At 45.7% G+C, this 26,603-nt stretch overlaps 1 protein-coding gene across 5 annotated transcripts in view; it reads left to right on the top strand.

Moving 5' to 3' along the window:
- Positions 1–26,603, top strand: part of KCNC1 (potassium voltage-gated channel subfamily C member 1) — a 141,643-nt gene that overhangs the window by 1,012 nt on the left and 114,028 nt on the right. For all 5 annotated transcript variants that reach the window (XM_068261111.1, XM_068261115.1, XM_068261113.1 and 2 more), the window contains exon 1: positions 1–475. This exon is cut by the window's left edge and continues 1,012 nt beyond it. In XM_068261111.1, the coding sequence (XP_068117212.1) occupies positions 1–475 (475 nt within the window). The remainder of the gene's footprint in view (positions 476–26,603) is intronic.

The raw sequence follows: 26,603 nt of genomic DNA, 5'->3' as shown, positions 1-26,603 counted from the left end.
CAGACTGGCATGGTTGGCAGAGCCCGATGCCCACAGCCACTTTGATTATGACCCACGGGTAGATGAATTCTTCTTTGACCGCCATCCTGCCGTATTTGCCCACATCCTGAATTATTATCGGACTGGCAAGCTACACTGCCCAGCTGACGTGTGTGGCCCCCTATATGAAGAGGAGTTGGCATTCTGGGGCATCGACGAGACCGATGTAGAGCCCTGCTGCTGGATGACCTACAGGCAGCACCGGGATGCTGAGGAAGCACTGGACAGCTTTGGTGGAGGTCCAGTGGAGTGCAGTGAGGAGGGGGGAGATGTGGATGGCACTGGCGACTCAGGGGATGGTGAGGAAGAACTGGAGATGACCAAGCGATTGGCCCTAAGCGATTCCCCAGATGGGAAACCAGGAGGCTTCTGGAGGAGGTGGCAGCCTCGGATTTGGGCTCTCTTTGAAGACCCCTATTCATCTAGATATGCCAGGGTAAGTTGCAGCACCCATGAAGTGCCCCTCCCCTTCCCCATTCTGTCATGAATGATGGAGTCAGGCTTTCACTGGAGCCACAATGGCTGCTGGCTACATGGATGGCTTTCTCTACTCAGAGAGTGAATGATTGAGGGGGAGTATAATGACTCTGTTATGTCTCTGCAACCTTCAGGCTCCACTGGCCGCTACTCATCAGCAGGTGCCATTTAGCTCATGGGTGGAGGGGCCACCTGAGGGGTCCAGTTTTTCAGAAGGGGTGTCTGTTGATGCAGACTGCCTACTGGTGGGGGATGCAGTGTATTTTCAGTAAGAGCTGGTGTAATATTGGATATAGATATTGGGGTACACATCTGGGGGTGGAGAAGCTTGAGGGTGCACAGTATGAAAAGGTGTGAAGGAATCTCCTCCAAAGGTTGATTATTATAATTAGATCTGCTTGTGGGATCTCCATCAGCTGAACAGGTGCTACCTGCATGGCTTGCTAATGAATCACTGTTCACAACAATATAAATTCTCCCTATAGTGTGGATACAGGTGGCAAGGAAAGGTGCCTGGAGTCTCCGCAAGCTCTGCAGAATGTTGGTCCTTTCAGTGCAGAAAATAGTTTTGCATCTTCTCCAACCTTGCTGAAGGTTATTCCTGGCTTGCAGTCAATGACAAGCTGCCTGTACAGCCCTCTTCAATGTTCCCAGTGAGGGGGGCAGAGCCATAAAAGGGGCAAAGCATCTTCTGCAGCATCTTGAGAAAGGAATCACAGCAGTTGCAGGGTGTTCTGGCTGGCACTACAGAGAGTATTTACAGGCAGGTCAGAGGTGACGGCCGGGCACCTCACTCTCATGTATCCCATAACAACCTGTGTTTACCATTACAGAAGAATGACATGCCTGTGAATGCAGCAATTCATATTTTGTTTCGTATCTGATCTATCAACAAATTTCAACAACCATTATGTTTTGTGATACCCACTTCAACTAATCATTCTCATTACAGAGAGTCTATCAGATTGTCACACTACATTGTTTTTGGTAGATTTTGGTGATTTGGCAACCTACATCTGAATAAAATGATCACAGTGTAAATGAAATGAATGAAATACTACAGGCTTACAGTGGCCTTACAGTGATGCTAAAGTCAGGGGTGCTGCTAAGGTTTTTGTGGCCCCAAGTGGCAAATAATTTGTGCCCCCCCCCCCGGGAGCTGCACACGAAGCGGTGAGATTAGAGGCCAAGTTAGAGGCCAAGTGAGTCGCATGGCCCCTCTCCAGCACCAAATCTCACCACACTTCTGCCAGTGCCAGCCACTTAGCTCTGATCACCATGGTTACTTCCGGCTGGCGCCTCTGATGTCAGGAGAGGTGCCGGGTGAGAGTAACCATGGTGTCGGGGTGTGAAGCCGGCGGCAGGAGAGCAATGAAATTCAGTGCTGGATCAGGGTATGTAAGTTATGGGTGGCAAAAGGGGCTGCGGAGCACCGGACAGCCCGCCATGGCACTGGCAGTGAGGCCCCCTCTAAAGTGAGACCTCAAACAGGGGCTAGCCTTGCTTGTACCCTGGGCAATCTGGCTACAGTCTGCAGTACCCTGATAGTAGGAAGGATGTCTACAGTGCCACAATTGGAGTGTTACAGACCATATACAGTACAGGCCTTCAATACTACCTGCTTCCAGTATGACTGAACATTAGCAGAGATTGCACAAAACCTCATTACTGAGACACAAGTAAGATACCTGCAGGGCCAGATTTAGCACTAGGCACCCTAGGCGTGAGCTTAGAGGCACCAGAGTGCTAAGAGGCGGCTGTCACCATCCTGGAACCATACTGATGTCATCACCTCTGGAGCATAGAGCGCTGGATGGGCAGTCCCATCTCCCCAGCCCTCTATGCTCTGGGGGTGACATCAGCACTGCTCTGGGATTGTGTGCATGAGTGCACTAGGCAGGGGAAGGGAGGAAGAGGTAACAGCTAGGCATGCCAGGAAATGGGGGCAGGCAACACACTTGTGGTGTGGTTCGGCAGACATTGGAATTTGGGGGTTTAGCAGACGGCAGAGTTTAGGGTGCCAGAACTTCAGTGCCAATAGGCTCCAAGATGTAAATCTAGCCATAAGGATAAGTCTCCCATGCCCTGACAAAAAGCTCTGGTCTCCAATTATAGAGGCAGGACAGTTCTGTAGAATCTTGCTAGAAAAGGTAGGATCTGCAGTCTCACCATAGGAAGGCTAACAATCTTGAGAATCCCTAGTAAAGAAGGAAAGCATAAGTCTTAAGTACACTGATGAGCAAAAGGCACAGTTACCTCAAAAGTTTCCATGTCTAAAAACACTAGTGGACCTAGTTTAGTTCTTTAGTATTTTGTTCAAGAGGCTACAGCCTAACAGGACCCTGAAAGATACAGTCATTGCCAACCTGATAAAGGTAGTACATACGGCTGTGTAGGGTGATCAAAGATGGACACCCTGAGAGAAAATGCACAGAGAACACGGGAGCCCCAATGGTGTAGCCAATCATAACAAAGAGTCGGCTGATTTAAGTAGAGAGTGGTATTCACAAACGAAGGTTGCAACCAACCACTGAAGGCAGGTGGAGATCAACAGTCCCAACTCCACTCGGGTGTCCAGAGGCACTGGAAGTTGTCGCACTCTTAGCAAAGGATTCCAAGTTGGTTGTAAATGTGGGAGAACACCTAACCAAAATAGAACACCCCTCCCAAAGAAGGGTGGGTAACACAAGGGGGAAAGAGAGGCACCCAAATGGTGATACAACTGTGTAAAAAACAGCTAAAAAAAGAAAACGTTGAGGTGGCTTCCCTCAAATGATGACACATTCGCATATAAGATTCACAAATTTTATTAAGCACTAGGCAACATGTTTTTAGTGGGTTCTCAGCCACTTCTACAGGTCAAATACAGTGCCAAAGAAAATCTCTGCCTGTGTAAGGGACGCGAGAGGCACCTTTACACAGGCGGAGATTTTCTTTGTCACTGTATTTGACATGAGGAAGTGGGCAAGGACCCACAAAAAACATTGCTTAGTGCTTAATAAAATTTGTAAATTGTAAAAACGAATTTGTCATCATTTGAGGTAAGCCACCACAACCTTTTCTCTTCTTAGCTGTTTTTAACACAGTTTTAACACCATTTGGGCACCTCTTTCCCCCTTAAGGTAGTACGTACTTCCAGTACCCAAATAGAGTGGTTCCAAGGCGGATCAGGTCAATTGGGCTCCATAATTGCCAAGCGTCCAATAGACGCCTGTGTTGATGGTAATCAGGCAGTCATGCAATCATTTGGGTTCGATGATGCAGCTAGTAGCCAAAGGGCTACTACACATTACTTAATGGTTGTAGTCAAACTAAGACAATTTCTCGGTTAGTGTTTGCCACATACTGGGAGGAGGGAGGAGGGGTTTAAGGTAAAAATGTATAGGGGGATAAGGTTAGGTATTAGGTAGGGGTTCTTCTGTTTGGGCACTTACAGGAAGGGGCTTAGGGCTAGGTAATAGGGGGAGGAGTTAGAATTAGGCAACTATGGGGAGAGGAGGTGGGGTTAGGGTTAGGCAGTAGGTAAAGGGTTAGGTACTCATAGAGGAAGGTTAAGGTTAGAATGGGTGCCAGGCAATGCATAGTAAAATACTGATAATTTCAATTACAAATATTTTACTAATAACTGCACCACCCAGAACCCAACTGATGTGGCACTGCAATATGTACTCATTCTAAGCTCTAAGTCTTTAACACTCTAAAACAGTGATGTCAAACCGGTCCTTCCAGGGCCGAGGTCCTCACACATTTTTGACACAGCTTAAATTAACTAATAGGTCTTAATCAGGAAAGGTGTGGCCCAACAGGTAGAACACATTCCTCTTTTTCAGTCCATCCTAAACACCGGCATGGATCTGGCCCTCTAAGCCTGGAGTTCGACACCTGTGCTCTAAAAGAATGAATATGAGCTTTCAGCATACTATAGAGATAAACCTCCCTTGTCTTGACAAGAGATTCTTCTGGTCGTCTACAACTTTTCAGTGCACTGAAGCAGAAGTAGAAGAAAACCGCTCACTCCAATCTGGGACAGTGCCAGGACCAGAATGGCCAATCCAAAACGCACTTATATGTAGAGAAATGCCCGCACGATGTCCATAAAAGCAAGTTCCTTTATTGTGGACGTATCCAAAAATCACCACACATCATACAACTAACATGTTTCGTACCAATTGGTCCTTAATCATAGCTGCTGTAGAATGACACAAGGTTAGCCTATAACCCTCCTCCTGTGGAGTGGGTGGTACCCAAACTACGGACACACCCAAACCTCCACATATAGGAAGGGATATTCACATCCAGAGATATATAGTATATTTAGAGATTATAGTATATTTTCCCATAAAGCAGTTTATCAGCTGTGGGTCGTCACATGTAATATATCTAATTACCTGTAGTGAATGTGCCCTACAATACGTGGGATGCACTACAAGACCATTACGTGCCAGAATAGGGGAGCACTATAGAGGTCTGGAATGGATTAGTAATAACATATCTAATGTGGCAAAGCACTTCCGACAGGTACATCAGGGTGACGTGTCCTCTTTCTCCTTTCATGGACTGCAGAAGGTTTTTCCAGCACGGAGAGGAGGGGATCTGACCAAGCGGCTTTTGAGCCGTGAGACCCTTTGGATCTTTAGGTTAGGTACCAGGCTCATTTTAGGTCTAAATTCCCATTGGGATTTGGCCTTGGCCACATAATGTCTGGTCCTTACACTCATATTTGTCTCGCTGCTCTCTTTTAATATACGTTATCTCCATTCAGTTTTATGTTATCCGATCCATTTTGGTTATGTCAGATTTTCTATTTTATGTATGTGTGTTTTATGGGTTTTCTTGTACCTTAATTTGGTAATATTCTATACTATATATCTCTGGATATGAAAATCCCTTCCTGTATATGGAGGTATGGCTGTGTCCGTAGTTTGGGTACCACCCACTCCACAGGAGGAGGGTATATAGGCTAACCTTGTGTCATTCTACAGCAGGTATGATTAAGGACCAATTGGTCCGAAACATTTTCAGTGCACTGACAGATGTAGTAGCAAGTCCCAGGGGCTGGGACAGGAAAATACAAGTCTTCAGTGTCCTGATAGGTACTACTTAAGTTTACAATCCTAAAAGAGGTAGTATAAATGTGTACAGTACCTCTACAGAGGTATGTAGTTCAAGAGTCCTAACAGAGATGCTACAAGACAAGACTTATCTGGGTGCTACAGAAAAACCAGTACATGTCTCCAGGATCCCGACAGAAAATGTTCTGAGGGTTCCCAGCACCCAAGTAGAGATGTTACAAGTCTTCAGACTCCTGATAGAGATACTACAAGAGAGGTCTCCCCTACGCTGATAGAGAGAGTTCCAAGTCTCCAGTAATCTGTACGAAAAAGTTCAAGCCTGCCAAGTCCTGATAAAACTACTACTCATCTCCAGAGTCTGGAATGACAAGTCCCCAATAGCCCAACAGAGATAGTATAAAGCCTGGTACACACATTCAACTTTGATTGGCCAATGACCAGCCAATTTTATCTCCTCCCTGTAGTATGAGGGTCAGTAGATATTGAATACTATGAGCAGATTGTGCAGGGAAGCTCTCATACTACATCGAGGTGGTAACATTGGCCAGGGATTGGTATATCAAAGTTAAAGTTGTGTACCAGGCTTAAAGAGGGACAGTCATGAACATAACAACATTAATTGAATTGCTTTTTTTTTTTTTTTTTTTTTTTTTTTTTTTACAATATTCATTATAAATTATTTAGTAAATGTTTACCTATTATAAAATCTTGCCTCATCTTAATTTACATTCTAAAAATGTATCACAGGTGGCGACATCTTTACTCCTGCAGGTGATCTCTGCAGAATGTTTGTTTACTGATAGTTGTAAAGTCAGTAGAAAATATACCCTGTCTCTTAGAATGCTTGGGGGTGGGGGGTTTCAGAATAACTAATCAGCCTAGGCTAAGCATTGCTGGGAGGGTGGGGCTACATTCAACATACAGCAATAGCACACAACCACGGTCCTGGAACCCCTTCAGGAAAACAAATCCTTGAACTGCCGGTGCTACGCCTCGCCCAGGTCACCCACCTGAGAATAGAGCCATGCAAACAGTGAAGAGGCGGCACACAAAAGGCTTTGCTATTTAAAGCGTATATTGGTGGTGGAGCAACACTACATGTTACGAACCATCGCGGTTCTTCATACAGCAATATATTGATAGAGGAAGTGTTTCTGAAGTTGAAACCAGGAAAAATACCACAGAAAAGAAATCAATCAGTTGCAGCGGAGAAGTGATGGTCAATCGACGGCCCATAGAGTTGCATTGGCTTTTGATTTTGAATACATTTTAATGCTGAAATCATGAGCGTAACAATCACCCCTGCGACCCTCGCCATCGCAGGGGGGCCCAGAGGCTATCAGGGCCCCACCTCCTCCCTCCTCCCAACCACAAGTGCAGCCAATTAGCAATGAAAACCCTCCCTGTTGGCTCACATAAACCATGTGCAGGAGCGTGTGTGATTATTTTCCTGCTTTCAGAAGCTGCTTCACAGCAGAACACTCTCTGCTGCCATTCGCCGGCTCCCGACCACGTGACCCGCATGGTGTTCCGGGATCAAGGGGGCCCCATGCTATAATTTTTGCAGGGGGGCATTATTTAGTCTAGTTATGCCCCTGGCTGAAATGTATTGAAATTCTAATTGCAGTGCGTGGAAGGGATCAATCAGATGGCAATCCACTAGTATGTGGCTCCAGCATACCAGATAGCACACATCAAATTGCCTAGATAGGCAAAGCACAAGTCTCCAGTGCCCTGTGTATAATACTACAAGACAAGTCTCCTGACAGAGACAGAGCAAGTCCTCAGTGTACTCACAAAGACATAACAAGACCAGTCCCCAGTGTCCTGACAGAGAAGAGTTACCGGTGCCCTGACTGACATAAATATAACATATCACCAGTGCCCTGACACAGAAGTAGAGGGTCCTGAATGGTCCGCACAAGTCTCCAGTATCCTGACAGATATAGTGCAGACCTTTATTGCCTCGTCAGAGATAGTAAAACAGGGAGGGCCGAGGTCCTCACACATTTTTGCCACAGCTCAAATGAATTGATGGGTCTGAATCAGAAGAGGTGTGGTCCCAGTCCATCCTAAACACTGGCATGGATCTGGCCCTCCAGGCCTGGGGCTCGACACCTGTGTAGTTAAAGTATCCAAAACAGAGGTTGTCTACATCTGCTGTGTCCAAGCAGAATAAGTATAAAGGGGTCACACACCATACAATTAAAAGATCCAATTTTACACCAATTCAATAATGACGATCGGTTGTTGGTTGAATTTCCTCTTTTTATTTGATAAGATCGGGAGTGTTGTGTTTTTCTGATCAGTTTTTATCAAAATTGAATGGATTGTGGTAGATTGACAATTTCTTGAGGAACAGACGCACACAATTTTTTCAGAGTTTCTAATCATTTGTATCATAATTGAGGAAACATTTAACTTAGGTGTGTGGTACATTGGTCAGATTTTTGAAGTGTTACAATCAGTCAAAAAATGTATTACAATTCTTGAATTGAAAAGATATTTAAAGCATTGTATGGTGTGTAGCCACCTTAAGTCTCTCTCTCTCTCTCTACTATCCTGGAAAATATAGTATGCAGTGTCCTGACATAGATATAACATGTCATCCAGGGGCGTAGCAATAGGGGGTGCGGAGGTAGTGGCCTCATCGGGGCCCTTGGGCCAGAGGGGCCCCGAAGGGAAGGGTCCTCCCTCAACTACAGTATTAGCTCTCTATTGGTCCTGTGCTCATAATAATCACTTCTATAGATACTTTGAACAGTGGAAATCATTAACAAGCTGTGCCCCATCCCCTTCTTGCACCTCTGGCACTGTTGTTGCCATTGGCAGGTTTTAGTGTGCCGTATCAATTGTTATGTATAGAGTGTTTGGGGGGGCCCCATTGTAAAACTTCAGGGTCCACAGCTCCTCCACAGCTCCTTAGCTATGCCACTGATGTCTTCGGTGTCCTTTCAGAGATAGTACAAGTCTCACTTCTGTCAGCAGTGATGTCGCTTTGGGCCCAAGTGCAAGTTTTACATCCCCCCCCCCCCCCCAGCACTCTATACATAACAATGGATACGGCGCACCAAAACCTGCCAAGGACGCCCACAGTGTCAGAGGTACAAGAAGGGGACGGGGGACAGTTTGCTGATGATTACCACTATTCAGAGCATCTATAGAAGTGATTATTACCAGAAAAGGAGAAATTAACAACTAACACTGTGGTTGGGGGAGGGCCACTTGCAGATAAAAAAGTACTGTCAAAATGATTCTTTGTTCCTGATGGCATAAGAGGCATTTTATTTATAAGGTATGATAATATCACCTAGGAGACTACTTAGGAGAAGAAGTGAATTGTATAAGGGCCAATAGCCTATATGCAATTAACCTTTTCTCTTGACTTTTCTCCTAGGAGATAATGTTTCATCTTCTATTTAAAATAATGTTTCAGCACTTTACAATTGCAAAAGTACCGAAAAGTAGGTGAAAAAGTACTATAGAAATTATTTTGAGTACTTTTTTGCTTGCTGGTGGTTTAACTTCTTGCCGACCGCTCCATGCCAATTGCCGTGAAGTCCTGGGGCGGAGATTGCAGGGGATCACGCGCCATTCGTTGGCTCCCTATCACGTGACCCTCATAGGGTTTAGGGACCAAGGGGGCCCCATGCTATCATTTTTTGCAGGGGGGGCCCTATTAAGTCTAGTTACACATTTGTTCACACCTTATTAATAAAATGCCTTTCAACTACCAGCAAGCAGGAAAATACTCAGAATAATTTTGGCAGTACTTTTTTACCTACTTTTTGGTACTTTTTCAATTGCAAGTGCTGAAAAGTTATTTTAAACAGAAGATGAAAATTATCTCTTGGGAGAAAACTTGGGTGAAAAGGTGAATTGGATCGGGCCCAATGCCTTTTAAGCGACCAGCAAACCAGAAAATACTCAAAATTATTTTGACAATCCTTGTTACCTTATTTTGATACTTTTCAGCTGCAAAGTGCTGAAAAAAATATTTTAAAGAGAAGATGACAAATTATCTCCTAGGAGAAAACTTTTTGGATCAGGCCAATTCTGTTTAAAGTTAATTTCATAAATTATGAGAAGAAAAATAAGTAAGGAGAGATAATTTGTGAGCAAAATTTTGTGAACCCCATTGTGCTATTTAAAATAGGAAGGGGCAAGAGTACAAAAGGCAATTTTATATGCCTGGGAAGTGCCTCATGTGGATAAGTCCTGATATAAAATTCTTAAAGGGAAGGTCCAAGCTTTAAAAAGAAAAATATCTACTTACCTGGGGCTTCCTTCAGCCCCTGGCAGCCTTTCTGTCCCTCGCCGCAGCTCCGTTTTTTTATAACATTGCATCACTCTCTAATATGTGCAGTTTATAACCTACTCAGCATTCTAATTGATTTTACAGAGCAGGCTAGTGAACGTTTGACTTGTCCTCTGCAGAAAAATAAACAATACAATGACTGACACTTGAGATAATAAGCTTCAGAAGACAGAGCTCTCTGCGACTTTAAAAGTTGTGGTGCTCAGTGGCTCAGTGGAGCCCCGATCTTCTGGATAGCAGCTTGGCCTGTACCTGAACAGATAACAGAGCCAGGCAGCAGCAAGAGCTTGAAGGTCCTCATACAGGTCTTCCTAACAAAAAGTTTTTGGTCTGGGCCCAGAGTGGAAGCAGAAGGTCCTTTTTTCCTAAAAATCATAGAATATTGCAAGACATTAGGGAGAATATAAACCCCACTGAGGCCCTAGGGTATTTGTGTCTGCCCCTATGCACCCTGTGCAGAGCTGTATGACCCGTGATAAATAACAGAGACCCTGGTATGTATGATTTTTTTTCAACGTTTCTTCGCTGGTATACTTTAAGATTTAAAGGGACAGCTTATATTCTGCATGTATAAAGGTGATATATACAGTGCACATACATAATAAAAATATTTCCGGTATATTTATGCCCCTTTCACACTGGCGGATTGCGTCACTCTCCATCGCTGTTCATTCGCTACTCCCCCATCGCAGTGGCCATTAGTCTCTATGAGACTGGCTACACTACTCCTGGTGTGATGCGATGCGGCAGAAGTGATTCCGGCAACGCAGCGGTATGAGTGGTACTGCGTGGCAGGCATTTACATTGGAGTCAATGGCACCGCAACAATCTATATTGATTCTTGCGCTACGTGTGCTGATTGTCCAAAAAACAGTGATGTACTTCCTGTCCAGCAGGGAGCATATCACTGTTCAGGGGCGGAGCTAAGCATATTATCCTGTCGGCTCACTCTGCCTTGGGGTAATGTGCAGGGGGAAATGGTGCAGTGTGATTGTCCTGCGCCAGCCTTGCCTGCCGCAGCACAATAGCATCCTACCATATGTGAAACCAGCTTCAAGGAACATATCAGGGCTGTGGAGTCGGAGTTGGAGTCGAGGAGTCGGGGCAATTTTGGGCACCTGGAGTCGGAGTTGGAGTCGTTTATTTCATAAATTGAGGAGTCGAGTCGGGAGTCGGAGTCGGATGATTTTTGTACAAAATCCACAGCCCTGTTAAGTATTAGAGTAAGGAGTCGGAGTCGAGGAGTCAGAGTCTGGGCCATTTTGGGTACCCGGAGTCGGAGTTGGAGTCGGATTCCTGGTTTCATAAACTGAGGAGTCGGAGTTGGAGTCAGAAGATTTTTGTACCGACTCCACAGCCCCTAGAACACATACCATAAATATATGTCCTTCATACTTGATATATGCAAGTGATTAGGGATGGTTGGAAAAGCCAATTTTCCGATTCTGGGGAAATTCTGATTTCCACCAATTCCGCTTACCAATTCCGTAGATTTCCGTTTTACAATGAGTCTTTTTGTGTTATTTTTTGAATTCTGTGATTGGCCAAATACTTTTGAATTGACTCTGAATTCTCTGATTGGTCCAATGCTTCCGAGTTCTGGGATTGGGCTAAAATTACAGAGTTGCAGTAATGCGGTATTTCCGTAGATATCTGATTTCTGAGGAGTCTTTTTTTTGGGGGGGGGGGGGGGGGGAGTGGGGGGATTGGGTAATTCGCAGGGGCGTAACAATAAACCCTTCAAGGGATGCAGCCACAGGGAGGCCCAGAAGCCACTGGCGGCCTCGTCCTGAGAGAGACTGACAACTAAGGGCAAGAAGAGAAAAAGCTTTCTGCTCTCTACACAACTGTTCTAATGCCTGCATCTGCTTAACCACTGATAAGGAATCTTTCAAAGTTTTGTAGACAAAGATTTGTAGACAGTCCGTATTCAGTGTTCAGCAGGCTCTTGTGTACAGCTCTTTTCTACCCCAGCCTTTTTACCCTCTCCAAGTTCTGTGTCCTGTAGTATTGCTTGAGGAGTCTGGGCACGGAGAGAAAAAGCTTTCTATTCTCTGCAGGTTTGAGATTTGGCGGGAGGGGGCCCCATCCAAAGTTTCACAGGGGGGCCCAGTGATTTCTAGTAACACCCCTGGTGATTATGCTAAAATTACTGCGTTGCGGTAATGTGGTGCTTCCGAAGAAATCTGATTTCTGAGTTCTGATCGGAAATGCCAATTTCCGATCGTAAGCGCAGTAATTTCATTTTCACTGAATCCTAATGAGGATCCGTACACCGATACTGCACCATCCCTGATACTGCATAATAATAGTGATAAAATGTGCAAGGCCTACAAAACACACATAAAGGTGATACAGGTAACGGTATGTACATGTTGCGATGCAGAGCGCACATAAACAGGCGTGAGCACCATGCAGAGTATTTTGAGTTAACATGGCCTCTCTCTGTGTGTGGAACATTGCCTGGTACATGCAGATAACACACAGAGGGGCCTATAGACACGCAGTGTGTGGACTCTCCTCCTGCACACAGATTGTTAATCAGGCTGACAATTGACTGTTGCTGCAGTTTCCATGGTGACACAGAGCCTCAGCTGGCTCTGCGCTTCCCATTGCTGCAGATTTCCCACACACCAGTGGCTGCATTCATATACATAAATATCCAAATATCCCCGTCCCTTCCAAGCCGCAGCAATTCAATGCTAGGGAAAACAGCCAGAGACCACTGGACCCCTTCCGCCACAGCTAATGTCCAATAAACACTACAGAACAACATATTATGGAGGATAAACAGGAGAGGGAGGTGTATCTAACGTAGTATAGAGGAGATGGAGCTATACTACAGGGTATGCAGGAGAGGGAATCATATCTTCTATAGTATATGTGAGATGGTAGTGATTGTTACATAATAAACAGGAGATGGAACTGTATGTTAAACAGAGAGTAATTTGCATGCTATACAGGAGATTGAGGTATATATTATATGGTAAACAGGAAATGGGAGGTGTTTATTACTTAGAATACAGGCGAGGTATATCACACAGTATACAGGGTATATTACACAGTGTACAGGAGAGGAAGGGTTATATCACATAGTATACAGGAGAGGAAGGGGTATATCACACAGTATACAGGAGAGGACGGGGTATATCACAGTGTACAGGAGAGGAAGGAGTATATCACACAGTATACAGGAGAGGAAGGGGTATATCACACAGTATACAGGAGAGGAAGAGGTATATCACAGTGTACAGGAGAGGAAGGAGTATATCTCACAGTGTACAGGAGAGGAAGGGGTATATCACACAGTACACAGGAGAGGAAGGGGTATATCACACAGTATACAGGAGAGGAAGGGGTATATCACACAGTATACAGGAGAGGAAGAGGTATATCACACAGTATACAGGAGAGGAAGGGGTATACCACACAGTGTACAGGAGAGGAAGGGGTATATCACACAGTATACAGGAGAGGAAGGGGTATATTACATAGTATACAGGATAGGAAGGGGTATATAACACAGTGTACAGGAGAGGAAGATGTATATCTCACAGTGTACAGGAGAGGAAGGGGTATATCACACAGTGTACAGGAGAGGAAGGAGTATATCACACAGTGTACAGGAGAGGAAGGGGTATATTACATAGTATACAGGAGAGGAAGGAGTATATCTCACAGTGTACAGGAGAGGAAGGGGTATATTACATAGTATACAGGATAGGAAGGGGTATATCACACAGTGCACAGGAGAGGAAGGGGTATATCACACAGTGCACAGGAGAGGAAGGGGTATACCACACAGTGTACAGGAGAGGAAGAGGTATATCACACAGTATACAGGAGAGGAAGGGGTATATCACACAGTATACAGGATAGGAAGGGGTATATCACACAATGTACAGGAGAGGAAGGGGTATATCACACAGTGTACAGGAGAGGAAGGGGTATATCACACAGTATACAGGGCAGCAAGGGGTATATCACACATTATACAGGGCAGCAAGAAGTATATCACACAGAGTACAGGGCAGCAATGGGGTATATCACACAATGTGCAGGAGAGGAAGGAGTATATCACACAATGTACAGGAGAGGAAGGGGAATATCACACAGTGTACAGGAGAGGAAGGGGTATATTACAGTACACGGGAAAGGAAGGGGTATATCACACAGTGTACAGGAGAGGAAGGGGTATATCACACAGTGTACAGGAGAGGAGAGGAAGGGGTATATCACACAGTATACAGGAGAGGAAGGGGTATATCACACAGTACACAGGAGAGGAAGGGGTATATCACACAGTACACAGGAGAGGAAGGGGTATATCACGCAGTGTACAGGAGAGGAAGGGGTATATCACACAGTGTACAGGAGAGGAAGGGGTATATCACACAGTACACAGGAGAGGAAGGGGTATATCACACAGTATACAGGAGAGGAAGAGGTATATCACACAGTATACAGGAGAGGAAGGAGTATATCACACAGTATACAGGAGAGGAAGGGGTATATCACACAGTGTACAGGAGAGGAAGGGGTATATCACACAGTGTACAGGAGAGGAAGGGGTATATCGCACAGTGTACAGGAGAGGAATGGGTATATTGTACAGTATACAGGAGAGGAAGGGGTATATCACACAGTATACAGGAGAGGAAGGGGTATATCACACAGTGTACAGGAGAGGAAGGGGTATATTGTACAGTATATACAGGAGAGGAAGGGGTATATCACACAGTATACAGGAGAGGAAGGGGTATATCACACAGTATACAGGAGAGGAAGGGGTATATCAAACAGTGTACAGGAGAGGAAGGGGTATATCACACAGTATATTGGAGAGGAAGGGGTATATCACACAGTATACAAGAGAGGAAGGGGTATATCACACAGTATACAAGAGAGGAAGGGGTATATCACACAGTACACAGGAGAGGAAAGGGTATATCACACAGTACACGGGAGAGAAAGGGGTATATCACACAGTGTACAGGAGAGGAAGGGGTATATCACACAGTATACAGGAGAGGAAGGGGTATATCACACAGTGTACAGGAGAGGAAGGGGTATATCCCACAGTATACAAGAGAGGAAGGGGTATATCACACAGTATACAGGAGAGGAAGGGGTATACCACACAGTGTACAGGAGAGGAATATGTATATCACACAGTATACAGGAGAGGAAGGGGTATATCACACAGTGTACAGGAGAGGAAGGGGTATATCACACAGTATACAGGAGAGGAAGGGGTATATCACACAGTATACAGGAGAGGAAGGGGTATACCACACAGTGTACAGGAGAGGAAGGGGTATATTACATAGTATACAGGAGAGGAAGGAGTATATCTCACAGTGTACAGGAGAGGAAGGGGTATATTACATAGTATACAGGATAGGAAGGGGTATATCACACAGTGCACAGGAGAGGAAGGGGTATATCACACAGTGCACAGGAGAGGAAGGGGTATACCACACAGTGTACAGGAGAGGAAGAGGTATATCACACAGTATACAGGAGAGGAAGGGGTATATCACACAGTATACAGGATAGGAAGGGGTATATCACACAATGTACAGGAGAGGAAGGGGTATATCACACAGTATACAGGAGAGGAAGGGGTATACCACACAGTGTACAGGAGAGGAAGGGGTATATCACACAGTATACAGGAGAGGAAGGGGTATATCACACAGTGTACAGGAGAGGAAGGGGTATATCACACAGTATACAGGAGAGGAAGGGGTATATCACACAGTATACAGGAGAGGAAGGGGTATACCACACAGTGTACAGGAGAGGAAGGGGTATATCACACAGTACACAGGAGAGGAAGGGGTATATCACACAGTATACAGGAGAGGAAGGGGTATATCACACAGTATACAGGAGAGGAAGGGGTATATCACACAGTATACAGGAGAGGAAGGGGTATAGCACACAGTGTACAGGAGAGGAAGGGGTATATCACACAGTATACAGGAGAGGAAGGGGTATATCACACAGTGTACAGGAGAGGAAGGGGTATATCACACAGTATACAGAAAAGGAAGGGGTATATCACACAGTGTACAGGAGAGGAAGGGGTATATCACACAGTATACAGGAGAGGAAGGGGTATATCACACAGTATACAGGAGAGGAAGGGGTATATCACACAGTGTACAGGAGAGGAAGGGGTATATCACACAGTACACAGGAGAGGAAGGGGTATATCACACAGTGTACAGGAGAGGAAGGGGTATATCTCACAGTACACAGGAGAGGAAGGGGTATATCACACAGTATACAGGAGAGGAAGGGGTATATCACACAGTATACAAGAGAGGAAGGGGTATATCACACAGTATAAAGGAGAGGAAGGGGTATACCACACAGTGTACAGGAGAGGAAGGGGTATATCTCACAGTACACAGGAGAGGAAAGGGTATATCACACAGTACACAGGAGAGGAAGGGGTATATCACACAGTATGCAGGAGAGGAATGGGTATATTGTACAGTATACAGGAGAGGAAGGGGTATATCACACAGCACACAGGAGAGGAAGGGGTATATCACACAGTGTACAGGAGAGGAAGGTGTATATCACACAGTGTACAGGAGAGGAAGGGGTATATCACACAGTACACAGGAGAGGAAAGGGTATATCACACAGTACACAGGAGAGAAAGGGGTATATCACACAGTGTACAGGAGAGGAAGGGGTATATCACACAGTATACAGGAGAGGAAGGGGTATATCACACAGTGTACAGGAGAGGAAGGGGTATATCACACAGTATACAAGAGAGGAAGGGGTATATCACACAGTATACAGGAGAGGAAGGGGTATACCACACAGTGTACAGGAGAGGAAGGGGTATATCACACAGTATACAGGAGAGGAAGGGGTATATCACACAGTGTACAGGAGAGGAAGGGGTATATCACACAGTGTACTGGAGAGGAAGGGGTATATCACACAGTATACAGGAGAGGAAGGGGTATACCACACAGTGTACAGGAGAGGAAGGGGTATATCACACAGTACACAGGAGAGGAAGGGGTATATCACACAGTATACAGGAGAGGAAGGGGTATATCACACAGTATACAGGAGAGGAAGGGGTATATCACACAGTATACAGGAGAGGAAGGGGTATAGCACACAGTGTACAGGAGAGGAAGGGGTATATCACACAGTATACAGGAGAGGAAGGGGTATATCACACAGTGTACAGGAGAGGAAGGGGTATATCACACAGTATACAGAAAAGGAAGGGGTATATCACACAGTGTACAGGAGAGGAAGGGGTATATCACACAGTATACAGGAGAGGAAGGGGTATATCACACAGTATACAGGAGAGGAAGGGGTATATCACACAGTGTACAGGAGAGGAAGGGGTATATCACACAGTACACAGGAGAGGAAGGGGTATATCACACAGTGTACAGGAGAGGAAGGGGTATATCTCACAGTACACAGGAGAGGAAGGGGTATATCACACAGTATACAGGAGAGGAAGGGGTATATCACACAGTATACAAGAGAGGAAGGGGTATATCACACAGTATAAAGGAGAGGAAGGGGTATACCACACAGTGTACAGGAGAGGAAGGGGTATATCTCACAGTACACAGGAGAGGAAAGGGTATATCACACAGTACACAGGAGAGGAAGGGGTATATCACACAGTATGCAGGAGAGGAATGGGTATATTGTACAGTATACAGGAGAGGAAGGGGTATATCACACAGCACACAGGAGAGGAAGGGGTATATCACACAGTGTACAGGAGAGGAAGGTGTATATCACACAGTGTACAGGAGAGGAAGGGGTATATCACACAGTACACAGGAGAGGAAGGGGTATATCACACAGTATACAGGAGAGGAAGGGGTATATCACACAGTACACAGGAGAGGAAGGGGTATATCACACAGTGTACAGCAGAGGAAGGGGTATATCACACAGTGTACAGGAGAGGAAGGGGTATATCACACAGTGTACAGGAGAGGAAGGAGTATATCACACAGTGTACAGGAGAGGAAGGGGTATATCACACAGTGTACAGGAGAGGAAGGGGTATATCACACAGTGTACAGGAGAGGAAGGGGTATATCACACAGTATACAGGAGAGGAAGGGGTATATCACACAGTATACAGGAGAGGAAGGGGTATATCACACAGTGTACAGGAGAGGAAGGGGTATATCACACAGTACACAGGAGAGGAAGGGGTATATCACACAGTATACAGGAAAGGAAGGGGTATATCACACAGTGTACAGGAGAGGAAGGGGTATATCACACAGTATACAGGAGAGGAAGGGGTATATCACACAGTATACAGGAGAGGAAGGGGTATATCACACAGTACACAGGAGAGGAAGGGGTATATCACACAGTGTACAGGAGAGGAAGGGGTATATCACACAGTATACAGGAGAGGAAGGGGTATATCACACAGTGTACAGGAGAGGAAGGGGTATATCACACAATACACAGGGGAGGAAGGGGTATATCACACCGTATACAGGAGAGGAAGGGGTATATCACACAGTACACAGGAGAGGAAGGGGTATATCACACAGTATACAGGAGAGGAAGGGGTATATCACACAGTGTACAGGAGAGGAAGGGGTATATCACACAGTACACAGGAGAGGAAGGGGTATATCACACAGTATACAGGAGAGGAAGGGGTATATCACACAGTGTACAGGAGAGGAAGGGGTATATCACACAGTATACAGGAAAGGAAGGGGTATATCACACAGTGTACAGGAGAGGAAGGGGTATATCACACAGTATACAGGAGAGGAAGGGGTATATCACACAGTATACAGGAGAGGAAGGGGTATATCACACAGTACACAGGAGAGGAAGGGGTATATCACACAGTGTACAGGAGAGGAAGGGGTATATCACACAGTATACAGGAGAGGAAGGGGTATATCACACAGTGTACAGGAGAGGAAGGGGTATATCACACAATACACAGGGGAGGAAGGGGTATATCACACCGTATACAGGAGAGGAAGGGGTATATCACACAGTACACAGGAGAGGAAGGGGTAAATCACACAGTATACAGGAGAGGAAGGGGTATATCACACAGTGTACAGGAGAGGAAGGGGTATATCACACAGTACACAGGAGAGGAAGGGGTATATCACACAGTATACAGGAGAGGAAGGGGTATATCACACAGTGTACAGGAGAGGAAGGGGTATATCACACAGTATACAGGAGAGGAAGGGGTATATCACACAGTGTACAGGAGAGGAAGGGGTATATCACACAGTGTACTGGAGAGGAAGGGGTATATCACACAGTATACAGGAGAGGAAGGGGTATATCTCACAGTGTACAGGAGAGGAAGGGGTATATCACACAGTATACAGGAGAGGAAGGGGTATAACACACAGTATACAGGAGAGGAAGGGGTATATCACACAGTATACAGGAGAGGAAGGGGTATATCACACAGTATACAGGAGAGGAAGGGGTATATTGTACAGTATATGCAGGAGAGGAAGGGGTATATCACACAGTATACAGGAGAGGAAGGGGTATATCACACAGTGTACAGGAGAGGAAGGGGTATATCACACAGTGTACAGGAGAGGAAGGGGTATAACACACAGTATACAGGAGAGGAAGGGGTATATCACACAGTGTACAGGAGAGGAAGGGGTATATCACACAGTGTACATGAGAGGAAGGGGTATATCACACAGTGTACAGGAGAGGAAGGGGTATATCACACAGTATACAGGAGAGGAAGGGGTATATCACACAGTATACAGGAGAGGAAGGGGTATACCACACAGTGTACAGGAGAGGAAGGGGTATATCTCACAGTACACAGGAGAGGAAAGGGTATATCACACAGTACACAGGAGAGGAAGGGGTATATCACACAGTATACAGGAGAGGAAGGGGTATATCACACAGTGTACAGGAGAGGAAGGGGTATATCACACAGTACACAGGAGAGGAAGGGGTATATCACACAGTATACAGGAGAGGAAGGGGTATATCACAAAGTGTACAGGAGAGGAAGGGGTATATCACACAGTATACAGGAGAGGAAGGGGTATATCACACAGTGTACAGGAGAGGAAGGGGTATATCACACAGTGTACTGGAGAGGAAGGGGTATATCACACAGTATACAGGAGAGGAAGGGGTATATCTCACAGTGTACAGGAGAGGAAGGGGTATATCACACAGTATACAGGAGAGGAAGGGGTATAACACACAGTATACAGGAGAGGAAGGGGTATATCACACAGTATACAGGAGAGGAAGGGGTATATCACACAGTATACAGGAGAGGAAGGGGTATATCACACAGTGTACAGGAGAGGAAGGGGTATATCACACAGTACACAGGAGAGGAAGGGGTATATCACACAGTATACAGGAGAGGAAGGGGTATATCACAAAGTGTACAGGAGAGGAAGGGGTATATCACACAGTATACAGGAGAGGAAGGGGTATATCACACAGTGTACAGGAGAGGAAGGGGTATATCACACAGTGTACTGGAGAGGAAGGGGTATATCACACAGTATACAGGAGAGGAAGGGGTATATCTCACAGTGTACAGGAGAGGAAGGGGTATATCACACAGTATACAGGAGAGGAAGGGGTATAACACACAGTATACAGGAGAGGAAGGGGTATATCACACAGTATACAGGAGAGGAAGGGGTATATCACACAGTATACAGGAGAGGAAGGGGTATATTGTACAGTATATGCAGGAGAGGAAGGGGTATATCACACAGTATACAGGAGAGGAAGGGGTATATCACACAGTGTACAGGAGAGGAAGGGGTATATCACACAGTGTACAGGAGAGGAAGGGGTATATCACACAGTGTACATGAGAGGAAGGGGTATATCACACAGTGTACAGGAGAGGAAGGGGTATATCACACAGTATACAGGAGAGGAAGGGGTATATCACACAGTATACAGGAGAGGAAGGGGTATACCACACAGTGTACAGGAGAGGAAGGGGTATATCACACAGTACACAGGAGAGGAAGGGGTATATCACACAGTATACAGGAGAGGAAGGGGTATATCACACAGTATACAGGAGAGGAAGGGGTATATCACACAGTATACAGGAGAGGAAGGGGTATAGCACACAGTGTACAGGAGAGGAAGGGGTATATCACACAGTATACAGGAGAGGAAGGGGTATATCACACAGTGTACAGGAGAGGAAGGGGTATATCACACAGTATACAGAAAAGGAAGGGGTATATCACACAGTGTACAGGAGAGGAAGGGGTATATCACACAGTATACAGGAGAGGAAGGGGTATATCACACAGTGTACAGGAGAGGAAGGGGTATATCACACAGTATACAGGAGAGGAAGGGGTATATCACACAGTATACAGGAGAGGAAGGGGTATACCACACAGTGTACAGGAGAGGAAGGGGTATATCACACAGTACACAGGAGAGGAAGGGGTATATCACACAGTATACAGGAGAGGAAGGGGTATATCACACAGTATACAGGAGAGGAAGGGGTATATCACACAGTATACAGGAGAGGAAGGGGTATAGCACACAGTGTACAGGAGAGGAAGGGGTATATCACACAGTATACAGGAGAGGAAGGGGTATATCACACAGTGTACAGGAGAGGAAGGGGTATATCACACAGTATACAGAAAAGGAAGGGGTATATCACACAGTGTACAGGAGAGGAAGGGGTATATCACACAGTATACAGGAGAGGAAGGGGTATATCACACAGTATACAGGAGAGGAAGGGGTATATCACACAGTGTACAGGAGAGGAAGGGGTATATCACACAGTACACAGGAGAGGAAGGGGTATATCACACAGTGTACAGGAGAGGAAGGGGTATATCTCACAGTACACAGGAGAGGAAGGGGTATATCACACAGTATACAGGAGAGGAAGGGGTATATCACACAGTATACAAGAGAGGAAGGGGTATATCACACAGTATAAAGGAGAGGAAGGGGTATACCACACAGTGTACAGGAGAGGACGGGGTATATCTCACAGTACACAGGAGAGGAAAGGGTATATCACACAGTACACAGGAGAGGAAGGGGTATATCACACAGTATGCAGGAGAGGAATGGGTATATTGTACAGTATACAGGAGAGGAAGGGGTATATCACACAGCACACAGGAGAGGAAGGGGTATATCACACAGTGTACAGGAGAGGAAGGTGTATATCACACAGTGTACAGGAGAGGAAGGGGTATATCACACAGTACACAGGAGAGGAAAGGGTATATCACACAGTACACAGGAGAGAAAGGGGTATATCACACAGTGTACAGGAGAGGAAGGGGTATATCACACAGTATACAGGAGAGGAAGGGGTATATCACACAGTGTACAGGAGAGGAAGGGGTATATCACACAGTATACAAGAGAGGAAGGGGTATATCACACAGTATACAGGAGAGGAAGGGGTATACCACACAGTGTACAGGAGAGGAAGGGGTATATCACACAGTATACAGGAGAGGAAGGGGTATATCACACAGTGTACAGGAGAGGAAGGGGTATATCACACAGTATACAGGAGAGGAAGGGGTATATCACACAGTATACAGGAGAGGAAGGGGTATACCACACAGTGTACAGGAGAGGAAGGGGTATATCACACAGTACACAGGAGAGGAAGGGGTATATCACACAGTATACAGGAGAGGAAGGGGTATATCACACAGTATACAGGAGAGGAAGGGGTATATCACACAGTATACAGGAGAGGAAGGGGTATAGCACACAGTGTACAGGAGAGGAAGGGGTATATCACACAGTATACAGGAGAGGAAGGGGTATATCACACAGTGTACAGGAGAGGAAGGGGTATATCACACAGTATACAGAAAAGGAAGGGGTATATCACACAGTGTACAGGAGAGGAAGGGGTATATCACACAGTATACAGGAGAGGAAGGGGTATATCACACAGTATACAGGAGAGGAAGGGGTATATCACACAGTGTACAGGAGAGGAAGAGGTATATCACACAGTACACAGGAGAGGAAGGGGTATATCACACAGTGTACAGGAGAGGAAGGGGTATATCTCACAGTACACAGGAGAGGAAGGGGTATATCACACAGTATACAGGAGAGGAAGGGGTATATCACACAGTATACAAGAGAGGAAGGGGTATATCACACAGTATAAAGGAGAGGAAGGGGTATACCACACAGTGTACAGGAGAGGAAGGGGTATATCTCACAGTACACAGGAGAGGAAAGGGTATATCACACAGTACACAGGAGAGGAAGGGGTATATCACACAGTATGCAGGAGAGGAATGGGTATATTGTACAGTATACAGGAGAGGAAGGGGTATATCACACAGCACACAGGAGAGGAAGGGGTATATCACACAGTGTACAGGAGAGGAAGGTGTATATCACACAGTGTACAGGAGAGGAAGGGGTATATCACACAGTACACAGGAGAGGAAGGGGTATATCACACAGTATACAGGAGAGGAAGGGGTATATCACACAGTACACAGGAGAGGAAGGGGTATATCACACAGTGTACAGCAGAGGAAGGGGTATATCACACAGTGTACAGGAGAGGAAGGGGTATATCACACAGTGTACAGGAGAGGAAGGAGTATATCACACAGTGTACAGGAGAGGAAGGGGTATATCACACAGTGTACAGGAGAGGAAGGGGTATATCACACAGTGTACAGGAGAGGAAGGGGTATATCACACAGTATACAGGAGAGGAAGGGGTATATCACACAGTATACAGGAGAGGAAGGGGTATATCACACAGTGTACAGGAGAGGAAGGGGTATATCACACAGTACACAGGAGAGGAAGGGGTATATCACACAGTATACAGGAGAGGAAGGGGTATATCACACAGTGTACAGGAGAGGAAGTAGTATATCACACAGTACACAGGAGAGGAAGGGGTATATCACACAGTATACAGGAAAGGAAGGGGTATATCACACAGTGTACAGGAGAGGAAGGGGTATATCACACAGTATACAGGAGAGGAAGGGGTATATCACACAGTATACAGGAGAGGAAGGGGTATATCACACAGTATACAGGAGAGGAAGGGGTATAGCACACAGTGTACAGGAGAGGAAGGGGTATATCACACAGTATACAGGAGAGGAAGGGGTATATCACACAGTGTACAGGAGAGGAAGGGGTATATCACACAGTATACAGAAAAGGAAGGGGTATATCACACAGTGTACAGGAGAGGAAGGGGTATATCACACAGTATACAGGAGAGGAAGGGGTATATCACACAGTGTACAGGAGAGGAAGGGGTATATCACACAGTATACAGGAGAGGAAGGGGTATATCACACAGTATACAGGAGAGGAAGGGGTATACCACACAGTGTACAGGAGAGGAAGGGGTATATCACACAGTACACAGGAGAGGAAGGGGTATATCACACAGTATACAGGAGAGGAAGGGGTATATCACACAGTATACAGGAGAGGAAGGGGTATATCACACAGTATACAGGAGAGGAAGGGGTATAGCACACAGTGTACAGGAGAGGAAGGGGTATATCACACAGTATACAGGAGAGGAAGGGGTATATCACACAGTGTACAGGAGAGGAAGGGGTATATCACACAGTATACAGAAAAGGAAGGGGTATATCACACAGTGTACAGGAGAGGAAGGGGTATATCACACAGTATACAGGAGAGGAAGGGGTATATCACACAGTATACAGGAGAGGAAGGGGTATATCACACAGTGTACAGGAGAGGAAGGGGTATATCACACAGTACACAGGAGAGGAAGGGGTATATCACACAGTGTACAGGAGAGGAAGGGGTATATCTCACAGTACACAGGAGAGGAAGGGGTATATCACACAGTATACAGGAGAGGAAGGGGTATATCACACAGTATACAAGAGAGGAAGGGGTATATCACACAGTATAAAGGAGAGGAAGGGGTATACCACACAGTGTACAGGAGAGGACGGGGTATATCTCACAGTACACAGGAGAGGAAAGGGTATATCACACAGTACACAGGAGAGGAAGGGGTATATCACACAGTATGCAGGAGAGGAATGGGTATATTGTACAGTATACAGGAGAGGAAGGGGTATATCACACAGCACACAGGAGAGGAAGGGGTATATCACACAGTGTACAGGAGAGGAAGGTGTATATCACACAGTGTACAGGAGAGGAAGGGGTATATCACACAGTACACAGGAGAGGAAAGGGTATATCACACAGTACACAGGAGAGAAAGGGGTATATCACACAGTGTACAGGAGAGGAAGGGGTATATCACACAGTATACAGGAGAGGAAGGGGTATATCACACAGTGTACAGGAGAGGAAGGGGTATATCACACAGTATACAAGAGAGGAAGGGGTATATCACACAGTATACAGGAGAGGAAGGGGTATACCACACAGTGTACAGGAGAGGAAGGGGTATATCACACAGTATACAGGAGAGGAAGGGGTATATCACACAGTGTACAGGAGAGGAAGGGGTATATCACACAGTATACAGGAGAGGAAGGGGTATATCACACAGTATACAGGAGAGGAAGGGGTATACCACACAGTGTACAGGAGAGGAAGGGGTATATCACACAGTACACAGGAGAGGAAGGGGTATATCACACAGTATACAGGAGAGGAAGGGGTATATCACACAGTATACAGGAGAGGAAGGGGTATATCACACAGTATACAGGAGAGGAAGGGGTATAGCACACAGTGTACAGGAGAGGAAGGGGTATATCACACAGTATACAGGAGAGGAAGGGGTATATCACACAGTGTACAGGAGAGGAAGGGGTATATCACACAGTATACAGAAAAGGAAGGGGTATATCACACAGTGTACAGGAGAGGAAGGGGTATATCACACAGTATACAGGAGAGGAAGGGGTATATCACACAGTATACAGGAGAGGAAGGGGTATATCACACAGTGTACAGGAGAGGAAGAGGTATATCACACAGTACACAGGAGAGGAAGGGGTATATCACACAGTGTACAGGAGAGGAAGGGGTATATCTCACAGTACACAGGAGAGGAAGGGGTATATCACACAGTATACAGGAGAGGAAGGGGTATATCACACAGTATACAAGAGAGGAAGGGGTATATCACACAGTATAAAGGAGAGGAAGGGGTATACCACACAGTGTACAGGAGAGGAAGGGGTATATCTCACAGTACACAGGAGAGGAAAGGGTATATCACACAGTACACAGGAGAGGAAGGGGTATATCACACAGTATGCAGGAGAGGAATGGGTATATTGTACAGTATACAGGAGAGGAAGGGGTATATCACACAGCACACAGGAGAGGAAGGGGTATATCACACAGTGTACAGGAGAGGAAGGTGTATATCACACAGTGTACAGGAGAGGAAGGGGTATATCACACAGTACACAGGAGAGGAAGGGGTATATCACACAGTATACAGGAGAGGAAGGGGTATATCACACAGTACACAGGAGAGGAAGGGGTATATCACACAGTGTACAGCAGAGGAAGGGGTATATCACACAGTGTACAGGAGAGGAAGGGGTATATCACACAGTGTACAGGAGAGGAAGGAGTATATCACACAGTGTACAGGAGAGGAAGGGGTATATCACACAGTGTACAGGAGAGGAAGG

Source organism: Hyperolius riggenbachi, chromosome 11 (genome assembly GCF_040937935.1).
Source record: "Hyperolius riggenbachi isolate aHypRig1 chromosome 11, aHypRig1.pri, whole genome shotgun sequence".
Taxonomy (NCBI): domain Eukaryota; kingdom Metazoa; phylum Chordata; class Amphibia; order Anura; family Hyperoliidae; genus Hyperolius; species Hyperolius riggenbachi.
This window is presented reverse-complemented; position numbering and strand designations above follow the sequence as displayed.